This window comes from Hyperoodon ampullatus (assembly GCF_949752795.1).
Source record: "Hyperoodon ampullatus genome assembly, chromosome: 14".
Lineage (NCBI taxonomy): Eukaryota > Metazoa > Chordata > Mammalia > Artiodactyla > Ziphiidae > Hyperoodon > Hyperoodon ampullatus.
Window position 1 is genome coordinate 82,423,130 of NC_136927.1, and position 11,634 is coordinate 82,434,763.

The 11,634-nt window shown below is 44.2% G+C and overlaps 1 protein-coding gene across 1 annotated transcript; it reads left to right on the forward strand.

The window, feature by feature from the left end:
- Window positions 1-2,349: 2,349 nt before the first annotated feature.
- CSTF1 (cleavage stimulation factor subunit 1) lies at window positions 2,350-11,420 on the forward strand. The gene is made up of 6 exons (XM_079719844.1): window positions 2,350-2,426; window positions 4,572-4,772; window positions 6,479-6,756; window positions 6,921-7,118; window positions 7,879-8,269; window positions 11,100-11,420. Exons 2-6 carry the CDS (start codon window positions 4,604-4,606, stop codon window positions 11,357-11,359), a joined length of 1,296 nt encoding a protein of 431 aa, XP_079575970.1. The 5' UTR covers window positions 2,350-2,426; window positions 4,572-4,603; the 3' UTR covers window positions 11,360-11,420.
- Window positions 11,421-11,634: the final 214 nt, after the last annotated feature.

Sequence of the window (11,634 nt, forward strand, 5' to 3'; positions counted from 1 at the left end):
CTTAACACGTTACATAACGTTATTTGTACTTGTTTACCATCTGAGTTCCCAGACTCAGATACCCAGCTACCTGCTCAGTATCTCTAAAGAAAGTAAGCTCCACAGGAGGAAGAGCTTAGTCCCATTTTGTTCACTGTTACCTCCCCAGAACATGCCTGGCACACAGTATGTACGCTCATCTTTTGGGAATGAATCAATCCATTAACAAAGCAGATCAGTAATAAAAAAAAATAGTTTCTAACACTTAGGAAGTGTTAGAATCACTTCCTGTGAGTCAGGCACAACAACCTATCGAGTAAGTAGAACATAAACTCCAAGAAAGCAGAAACCTTTCTCTGTTTCTCTTACTCAGATGCTCCCTATATTCTAGAATCCAATCAGAAAGCACTCTTCAGCCCCACGCTTTCACATCCACTTTATAAGTAATCAGATAACTCCACCTCGAAGACGGGACCAGGCTAAAGAGCCTGGAGTCCTTATATCAAACAGCCATTTAGACATAATAGACAAAAAAGAAAAGGAAATACATTCTCCTATTATGTGAATTTCACACACGCTCTGATGCTTTCTTCACTCTCCCTAACAGTTACAAGCAGCAGGCTCACGAGAGCACACAGGCCAATGAACACTGATTCAACAGTCTTCAACAGAAGCTACAGACATTCACTCCAATGTAATGCACTTTCCTTCTCAGGAAGAACAATAACGGAATGGAACGTGATTCTGATCCAGAAATTCTGGAGAAAGCCGCAAGAAGACTGCTTCTCAGGTGATTCTGGCCTGCAGCCCAGTTCAGGAGTCACATGTCCAGACGACCTGCACAAGATCCCTGCAGTTCAAACCAGAGATCCTACTAGTCTAAAGCAACAAAACAGATTTAATAGCACTGTGGGTTGAGACTTTTCCTTCCTTCGTTAAACCTGCAAACGTCTGCACAGATGCAGGAGAGTGGAGAGGAAATGAGTATGTTGCTGAGAAGCATTTAATTCAAAGAACGAGGAAGGTTAAGGATGAGAAGGAAACAGTGAAAGTCAAGGGTGATGGCTACATCTACATCAGGAGGACATGTGCTAGAAATGGAGACTTTCAGGCCCAACCCCAGACCTAACAACTAGATCCTGCATTTCAAAGACACCCCCAGATGACCAGTATGTGGCTGGGCTAGACCACTAGTTCTCAACGAAGCATAAGAATCACCTGCAGAGCTTGATATAAATACAGACACCTGAGCCCTACACCCAAGCGCTTCTGATCCCTTAGGTGGGTTCACATTTTTAACAAGGACGCTCAAATAATCCCGATAACGGTAGTCCAAGGTCTATGGTTTGAGAAGCACTGGCCCAGGAAGGCTTCTTTGAGGAAGTTAGTTATTTATTCACCCACTCATCCGTCCCGCCCGGACAAGGGCCTTTCCTGGCTAGTCTACCCAAAGTAGCCCCCGGTTCCTAGCGCTCATCCCTAGTGGAAGTTTTGCTAGTTCATCGTCTGTCTCCCCACCCCCCAGAACGTAAACTCCAAGACAGCAAAAACCTTCTGTACTTCCTTACCCAGGTGCTCAAGGAACACGAGAATCCCATCAGAAAGCACCCCCCAGAGCCTCCCCACCCACGCCACACAACCCAACGCACTCCAGGTGTTTAATAAACACCAGGCGGCATGTTACAGGGCGTCTGGGGACCCAGGAGCTGATGGGAGGGCGCTGGAAAAGCACGGGGGGACGCAGGGAGGAACTGGGGGACCAAGGGAGGCTTTCTCGCCCCGACCCTCCCCTCGCCGGCCCAGCGGCCCCAAAGACCGCTTCCCTCCCACCCACCCCCAAAGGCCACCCAGGGTCCTCCAGCCCGCCCCACAGAGATGCCCCAGGTCTACGTACCTACGGCCTCCCACCTCCAACCCAAAGGCTCCGAGTCCTCCTGAGAGCTCAGCCGTTAGGAGTCAGTCTTCATTTTAAATAGGAGTTAAACCCTCGAACCCGAAAGCTGATTGGTCGGGGCTAGAGAGGCGCTGCCTTTTCATTGGTTCAAAACCAACTCGACGGCTTGAGTCACGGCCCGGCGGAGACGGCGCGCAGGCGCACTTGCTTTGTAAGGCTCCGGAAGTGATGGAGACAACGGCCCGCCACGTTCGCGGCCGTTTTAGCGCCCGCGGTGCTCTCCGGATCCGACATTTGTTCGTGAGGCAGCAGTCCCTTGGCGTCAGGGTTGTCGCGTCGGAGATAAAGTCGGAGAAGGTGAACGAATCTCTAGAACACGCCCGTAAGATGGCGAGAAGGGCAGGAGCGAGTGGGGTCAATCGATAGCGCAGCGCTCGGCGCGGTGCCCTTTGTGCGTGCGCAGTGAAGGTGCGCCCGGAGCGATCGATCGGGCAGGATTCGCGTCTCCATTTTTCTAGGAGAGAGCGGGAGACCGAGAGAGCAGGACGAGCAGGTATGGGGGAGCCCGGGGTGCGTGGAATGGCGGGTGCGGTCGGCTAGCGCCTTTGGGGCACCACAGGAAGGACGCGGGCGAGGCGGGAAGAGTCAATAGTGAGCGGGGCGGCATGCGCCCTGAGTTGCCAGGCTGGGTCCGCGCTCTCCCTCCTCTTCCTCAAAGGCCTCTCACCCTCACTCCATTCTTCGCTGGCCTCTAGCTCGGGGTCATAGCGGAGCGTACGGTGAAGGGGGCGTTTGTGTTCTCTCCCTGGTCTTCCTTCCAGCTACGGGTACAACCAGTTCTGGACTGGGTTCTTCCTGTCTTCGGGCCGCAGACCCTTCACCTACAAATTGGGGACGGTAATTAGGCGCTTTCTAGCCCAGCGAACGGACGTTCTATGGGAGTTCAGAAGCAGGGTTCGTTCTCTCTTTTCCTATTTTAATCTCTTGGTAGCCCTATGATGCGCCTGGCACGAGTGAAGGATGGAATAGTGGTTAAGCTCTGGGCTCTGGGGTGGGTAATCCTGGTGGCCACTTTAATCTTGGACGAGTTACGCAGCCACGTTTTACTTGCAGTATTTCCTAACCTCTTTGAGTCGGTTTCATCATCTCTGTTGTGTCCTAGTGTTGTCTACACAAGCATGGATTTATATATATTTGCTTAATACCCATCAGTAGAGCACAGTAAGAGCTCAGGCTCTGGGTTAGGATCCAGGCTCCGCCATTTACAAGCTGTTGGATCCTGGGTGAGTTAACCCTCCTGTGCCTCTCCGGTTGCCCACCTCTAAAATGGGATAAGCTGAAGATTGAATGCGGTAATGCATATTAGTTGCTTACACCATGTGTGTTATATGCGGAATGTCTAATGAATTTTAGCTAAGTTTATCAAGTTTTTAACGAGCAGTACACGCAGCAATTAGAGCAACACCATCTCTGGAGTCAAACCGCCTGCGTTCTAATGCTGGTTCCTCCAGGCACTAGTTCTGAGACCTTGGGCAAGTTATTTCCCCTCCTCACCTGTAAGCAAGATTACTGGACCTCCTTTATAGGATGTTGTTGAGGATTGAGATGAAGCATGGTAAACACTTAGGAAACATTGGCTATTCTTATCATCAGTAGCCTCGGTAATTCTCCAGAGGGCCTTGGGTAGTTAAAAACACTCTACCCCGCCCCTTTCCTACAGCACCTCCCACTTTCAGAATCACCCCTGTGAAGTGGTGTTAACTGCCCACTCCCCGCCCTTCTTTCTTATATTCTTCTCTCTCTCCTGTGCTCTGCCTTCCAGTTTCCTTCCGTGCCACAGCTACCTGTCTGCCTGTGACTTTTATTCTTTATGGCTGTTCCCCAGCTCCTGCAGCCTTCCGATACCTGTACAGATCTACACGTGTACAGACGTTGATTTTTATAATCAGATTATCTAATCATGTCAACCAGTTGGAGTTCTTTTTTTTTTTTTTTTGGCATAAACTGGAAACCATCTGTAATTTTCTCTTGTGCTTTCTGAGCCTGAGAGAGAACTTAAACACTTGTAAATCAATCTAAATGCACAGTCCTTCCAATTTTTCCATTTTTTATAGTTATTTTGGCCATATCCTATTTGCCAATATTTTATTCAACAATGCTTTCCAAAGTATTCTGTAATTAAATTATGTAATGTAACAAGCTCGGTTGCCTTGAAACATGTTTTAAGAATGACCATAACTGACATTAGTAAACATAACAGCTTAGCTGGTGGAAACAGTAGTGTTTGGACGTCCAACAGTAGCAGCTGTTGTACCTATTGCAAACATTAGCCAGGGTTTCATTAACAGAAGAAATGGAAGATTCTGGGATAGCGGTAAAGAATAAAAATTGCAGGTGGGTAATTTAGCAGAGAAAAAATGTTCGTGAAGAGAGGTTCTACTGTAAATGTTGGCTAACATGATTTGAAACATTTCTGTGTGCTACTGTGCTCAATGCTCTACATGTATCATCTTGTTTAGCTTTCACTGACTTATTTAACAGCTGAGGACCCTGATCTCAGAGAAACATAGTTGCTGACCAAAGATAATGCTGATAGAGCTGGGATTTAAGCCCTGGAAAGGCTGACCAGATTCCTATGTTGCTTCTGTGGTTTACTAGTGCCTCTGCCCCTCATCATCACCTGTTTTCTCTCTTGCAGCTGGCAGGGAAATTATCTTCCTCTTCTCCAAGATGTACAGAACCAAAGTGGGCTTGAAGGATCGCCAGCAGCTCTACAAGCTGATCATTAGCCAGCTGCTCTATGACGGCTACATCAGCATTGCTAACGGCCTCATCAATGAAATCAAGCCTCAGTCTGTCTGTGCACCCTCGGAGCAGCTCCTGCACCTCATCAAACTAGGTAACTTGTGAACGCAAATTCATTGAGCCCATGACAAGGTTTCAGATGTTTTTCAAGATTACTGCCCTTTAGTTTTAGTGGCTAGTATGTGTCGAGCACAGTGCTAGATACTGAAGGAGAAGGCAAAGTCCAGATTGTGAAGGCTTTGAGCAGGTTCTGGCCTCAGGGTCTTTATGTGAATTATCTGGAGCTTTCTGCTGCTGTATTATTGACTTCAAGTCTCAGCTCAGATGTCGTCTCAGAGTCCTCCTCATTTCTTCTAAAATAACCCGAACATCTTCCCCGTACCTCCCCAAGGGCTTTAAAACAACAATCCCATTTCCTTCATAACAGAATCACTGTCTGAAATTTTCTATATTGTTTTGCGTTTCCCACACAATCCATACCACCTGCCAAAAGACTGCAAGTTGTTTTGGTTTGGGTTTTGGTTTGGGTTTTATTATTTTGGCTGCGTCAGGTCTTAGTTGTGGCATGCAGGCTCTTTGTTGTGATGTGCAGGCTTCTCTGTAGTGGTGGCACGAGGGCTCTGTAGTTTGCAGCACGTGGGCTGTCTCATTGCGGCTTATGAGCTCAGTAGTTGTGGTGCCCGGGCTTAGTTGCCCCACGGCATGTGGGATCTTAGTTCTCCAACCAGGGATAGAACCCTCATCCCCTGCATTGGAAGGCAGATTCTTTACGACTGGACCACTGGGGAAGTCCCAGACTGCAAGTTTAATAAAGATACTGAACCTTGTCTTGTTCAACAGTGTATCCAGGTGCTTGCCTGTGTCGTAGAAAGCACTCAGTAAAATACAGAATTGCCAAACGCATTTATTCTCTTTGACTTGGCAGTGTAAACTGTTCAAATTTGCCTGAGGAAATAAAATGAATTCCACTGAAATGCCCAAGAATATGGAATTGGTTGTACATGTTCTCATATTCATAAAGTTGGATCCAACAACATGATGTGGGTGAACGTTTATTACACTGGCCAGGTGTTTATTCCATATGAGTAAATGACCGAGTATGTCACACCACATTACATATTGTGATTTTATTTGTGTTTTAAGAAATGAAACAACTGTGTGCGTGGAGAAAGGTCCAGAAGAATTCATACCGCCATGTTAACAGTAATTATCTCTGGGTGATATAATACAAGGTTATGTTTGTTTTTTGTTTATCTGCATTTCTGATTTTTCCTATATTAATAAAAATTGTTTATATGATATGTCGTTATTTTTCAATTTAAAGTGCATTTTCTTGTTAAACTTCAGTTTGTTTAAACCTCAACATTCTTTCAAAGATGTTTCATTAATGTTATTACTATCAATATATCTGACTTAATGAGCTTCAGAGCTGCTACTAACAGATCTCAACACTAAAAATATTAAAATTTGGAATGGGGAAAAATGGACAATTTAACTACAGAACTGCTGTTTTTCAGTTTCTGTAGTTGTGGTTAAAGTAGAAACTTTTGGAGGCAAGTATCTGGGGAGGTGACTTTACCTGTTGGAGCCTAGCCTGCCACAACGCCTGTTGCCTTACAGCGTTGTCACTGTGTGTGCACCCAGGTCACAATACATAACTTTGTACAGTATTAAGTACCATGCAGCTCCAAGAAAGAGTAAGTTGACATCAGCAAACACCTTTCCCAGTTTGGATCCAGAACTTTGTCCTGTCTTTTTAAAATAACGTTTTTTCATGCCCTTAATTTTTATTCCTTTCAGGAATGGAAAACGATGATACTGCAGTTCAGTATGCAATTGGTCGGTCAGATACAGTTGCCCCTGGCACAGGAATTGACCTGGAGTTTGATGCAGATGTCCAGACTATGTCCCCAGAGGCTTCAGAGTATGAAACATGCTATGTCACATCCCATAAAGGACCATGTCGTGTAGCTACCTATAGTAGAGATGGGCAGTTAATAGCTACTGGATCTGCTGACGCTTCCATAAAAATACTTGACACAGAAAGAATGTTGGCCAAAAGTGCCATGCCAATAGAGGTAAAAATCCTGGTAATGTACTTACCATTTGCCTTTTGTTGTTCATTCTTGGGAGAATGAGAGCATAGTTTAAACCAGTTTTAACTTAGCATAGCTGTAGAATGTATACTTTGAGCCAGGCAGATTTTACACTTTGAGATTCTCTTCTCTTCTTGCTGGCCTAGGTCATGATGAATGAGACTGCACAGCAGAACATGGAAAACCACCCAGTGATTCGAACTCTTTACGACCACGTGGATGAAGTCACATGTCTCGCTTTCCACCCAACGGAACAGATCCTTGCCTCTGGTTCAAGGGACTATACTCTTAAATTATTTGATTATTCCAAACCATCTGCAAAAAGAGCCTTCAAATACATTCAGGTTAGGAATGTTTGGAAAGGAGCTGTATGCATTTTTTTTTCCCTAAATACAATGAGCTGTTGTGTGGCTCTTCTCTTTTTAAAAGTCGTCTCAGTGGTCATCCTGTAAATAAAGAGGATGGCAGCCAGGACGCAGCGCCCGCTGCAAATGGCACGGCTCTCGTGTTATCATGCGCCCACTTCCTCTGGCCAGTGAGGATGGCTGCCGGTCACAGATACAGTTCAGAATCCACATCACTCTTTAAAGGTTGCAGATTCCTGTTTAAAGACAAAACACAACGAACTTCTCTAACTTAGGGGAATTTAAAAATTATTCAGTTGAAATTCTCAGGTGTTTGCTGGAAAAGCGACATTTGTTGCTCTGTTTTGAATATGCAGTTCAGAAATACTAATGTTTTAGTAGTGGCTTCCACCTCAATATTTGGAGCCCTGGGACAAATTAAAGAAACCATTCTTATAGTTTATTTTTATTCATTAATCGTATGTGAATGTGTCATAGATTGATAGTATTCCCTTCTGAGTTTACCCCCTGTTTATGTGCAAATGATGAAGCGCACCTGTGATCTTTGGAATAATCTCACCAGTAGATAGTTTCGGAAATCTTTGTTCAGATGGTCCTTTTGTGTATTCCAGAAAGTTCTTTGTTCTTCTCTTACCTGTGTAATATCAAGTCACTGTTCTATGGATTCTTTGCATCAGCCCAATATTTTCCCCATTTCCTCTGGGTTTAATTGTTCACCACTTGGTCTCTTTCCCAACAGGAGGCTGAAATGTTACGCTCCATCTCTTTTCATCCTTCTGGAGACTTTATACTTGTTGGAACTCAGCATCCTACTCTTCGACTTTATGATATCAACACATTTCAGTGCTTTGTCTCTTGCAATCCTCAAGATCAACACACTGATGCCATATGTTCCGTTAATTACAATCCTAGTGCCAATATGTATGTGACCGGCAGCAAGGACGGCTGCATCAAGCTGTGGGACGGGGTTTCAAACCGCTGCATCACAACCTTTGAGAAAGCACATGACGGTGCTGAAGTGTGTTCCGCCATCTTTTCCAAAAATTCAAAATACATTCTGTCAAGTGGAAAAGACTCTGTAGCTAAACTTTGGGAAATATCAACAGGACGAACCCTGGTCAGATACACAGGTATGTGAGACGTTGATATTACTTCACACTTCTGAGGCATTTTAGTTTCCAGAACTCTCTTTTAGATCCTCGAACTAGATCCACACGATAAATCTGTGTGAATCAAACAAGAGGCAGAACCGGAAATAGAACCCCCGTGTCTTCACTTTGCCCTTCTCAATATGTTAACAGCTAAAACTGGATCTGATTCCATGCAAGGAACACTTGAGAATTAGGTGGTCCGTTTGTAGACCCATGGCCTGCCCACTTCCCACAAAAACATGAAAGCAGTCCAGAGAAGAGACTCAGTAAGTGAGAGGAAGGATCTGGGCTCATGCCTGAGAGAGGAGAAGGAGCCCCCAAAAGAGACCCCAAGTGTTCTGAACCTAGATATAAAGTGGGCCCTTCAGACAGAAACACAAAATTGTTAGTCTGATAGTCTAATTCACGTTGGTCTCTAATTGTAACAGTTGTGCCTGTGAGCTCTTTTTATGAGATCTGTTTAAATTTATCCTATCACTAGTAGTCAGTGTTTGTCTAATTATTTGATAGTAAGTATTAAAATATTGTGTTTCATTCTTCTGTTCCTTGTAGCAGCAAAGGCTGTTTGGTAGAAAACTTCAGCTAGTTTCCTCTGTTGTGAGATGTTTGTGTCATACACTGAAATTGCCATGACCAGAACTTCAAAACTCACAAGAAAACAGCACTATTGTAAGGGACTGCTGGGATGTTAATAAGTGAAGAAGATTGAAGAGTTGGTGACATCTGAACCACTAGGGTGCAGCATAACCTACCATAGATGTATCTCATTGTAACCAGAGTTTGCTTCCTGCCATCTCTCTGGCTTCTGGTGTAGATGGTATAGCTAGCAAGTTTTGGGAAGAGTCATTTTTGTTTTATGAATGTTTGGGATGTTTTATGGTTATATGTGGCTGATTGGTTTGTTTTTCTGGAGAATTGGGATTTGATTTTAAAATGAGATTATAATGAATTTATATGCAGATTCCCTCTTTTTCTAATTCACAGTTTAAGACCCCTTCATGTCAGCACTTTTGGATCTGCTTTTCCAGTTTTAATCTTTAGTCAGAATTCAGAGGGCTCTTGAAATAATGAAGGAAAAGGGAACACTATCAAGTAAACATTAGAAATTTTTATGTTAAAAATTTAAAACGCTCTAAACAAAATTAAATGCTGGCTAGGGAAAAAACAATTCATAGCATAGGTAATAAACATAGGTCAGACACTGCTCAGTGAACCCAAGAAAAGATGACCAGCTTCACTATAAACCTAAGAAATGAATGTGGAAGTATCTTTTTGCTCATCACATTTCGGGAATTGGAAAGATTGGTATTATACAGTATTGATAAACGTTCCAGGAAATCACATGTTGTTAGGAGTGTGGTTGGTAAGATATTTCTGAAGGGCAGCTTGGTGTCATATTATCAAAATGTTAAATATACATTTTTTTGACCTGCTATATCCACTGTTAGAAATTTAACCTAAAAAGATTCTTGGGAAGCATGCACATGCACACAGAAAAAGATATTCATCCCAGCATTATCTGGAGTAGTGGAAAGTTAGATAGGATATAAATGTCCAGAAGAAGCGCTGAGTAAATTGTTACATGGCCTTTCACGGCATTCAGCCTTTAAAAATAAACACTCATAGTAATGTTTGTTCAACACTTATACTGCAGAGCTGAATGGGCATTACACCTCATTTTAATCCCTGCAACATCTTGTGGGCAGGTGCTGTAACTATCCCTGCAGAGCAGAGGAGACAGTTAAGGCCCAGGGATGTTAAGTCATTTGTTCAAAGTCACATCGCTAATAAGTACTGAGTCCAGATCCAGCACCAAAGTGTGTATTTTTTTTTTTTTTTTTTTTTTGCGGTACGCAAGCCTCTCACTGCTGTGGCCTCTCCCATTACGGAGCACAGGCTCCGGACGCACAGGCTCAGCGGCCATGGCTCACGGGCCCAGCCGCTTCGCGGCATGTGGGATCTTCCCGCACCGGGGCACGAACCCGCGTCCCCTGTATCAGCAGGCAGACTCTCAACCACTGCGCCACCAGGGAAGCCCAGTGTGTATTTTTATCCGTTAAGCTATATTCCCTCTTTGTAGGTCTCCACCACAAACTGTTGAATAAAAACTGTATGCCGTATGCCCTGATTTATAAAAATTACAAACGAGTATACAACGCACGTAGATATTTGGAAAAGATATTCATCAAAATGTTGACTCTGTAAAATTATCAGGCAGATTTTTTTTAATAGTTCATGTAATACTTGAAACATAAAATAGGCTTTTTTTAATTCATGGTCAAAAAAAAAAAAAGCATAGAGTTTCCTCTTGGAGAGTGGCTGTTCATCCATCCCAGTGATTTTAGTCCTAGGAATTTAGTCCTAAAGAAATAACGTGTTCCGCACAAAGAATGTTCGTCACAATATTACAGTTGGATACAAACTAACTGCCTAGCAGGAAAAGAATCATTACCTAATGGTGCTTCCAAACAATGGGATACTTTGCAGCCAGTAAAAACACAACGTATCCAACATGAAGTTAGATAATGTGGCACCACTCTTGTATTTTTTTAAGGTGTTTTTATGCCTAAAAATACATCAGAACATTAACAGAGTTGCATTAGGTGGTGGCCCCAAAGGTGATTTTCTTTTTCATACTTTTTTTAGAGTTACCAAAATTGCACAATAAATGTATATTACTTCAGCAATTTTAAAATGCAGTTTTTACGTCAACAGAGCTAATAACAAAAGTAGAACAGTCTGGGCTCTAAGATGTGAACTGGAAAGCTAGCCCTGGCGCCCAGTCCTTAACCTCTCGGTCACTGCACAGGTGCTGGCTTGAGCGGACGACAGGTGCACCGGACGCAGGCCGTTTTCAACCACACGGAGGACTACGTGCTGCTGCCTGACGAGAGGACCATCAGCCTCTGCTGCTGGGACTCGAGGACGGCCGAGCGCCGGAACCTGCTCTCGCTGGGCCACAACAATATCGTGCGCTGTATCGTGCACTCGCCCACCAACCCCGGCTTCATGACCTGCAGCGACGACTTCAGGGCGCGGTTTTGGTACCGCAGGTCAACCACAGACTAGAGCCGCCGGCGTTAACCGGGGTTCTTGTCTCGAGGACTCTGCCCCTCCTTGCCCGTGTGTCCCGTCATCAGCCCCAGTAGTAAGTCATTGTACCATCTTCGGCAGCTGTGCTGCCACCTCTGCGTCCTTCTGGGATTTGTATGAAAGAATTTTTTTTACCTTGATGGAGAATCATGGTGGAAAAAGTTGGAAACACAGATCTGTATGGTTGTTCTGCAGTCACTGATTATTACAGTGTGATTTTCATCAGTTTTGTAAATACAGGACTTGCTATT

Excerpts from the sequence above, each read along its gene's own strand:
- CSTF1 (XM_079719844.1), top strand. The coding sequence starts at position 4,604 with ATGTACAGAACCAAAGTGGGCTTGAAGGATCGCCAGCAGCTCTACAAG. Across the intron at positions 6,757-6,920 it reads AAAGTGCCATGCCAATAGAG|GTCATGATGAATGAGACTGC; the intron begins GTAAAAATCCTG and ends TTGCTGGCCTAG. Across the intron at positions 7,119-7,878 it reads GAGCCTTCAAATACATTCAG|GAGGCTGAAATGTTACGCTC; the intron begins GTTAGGAATGTT and ends CTTTCCCAACAG.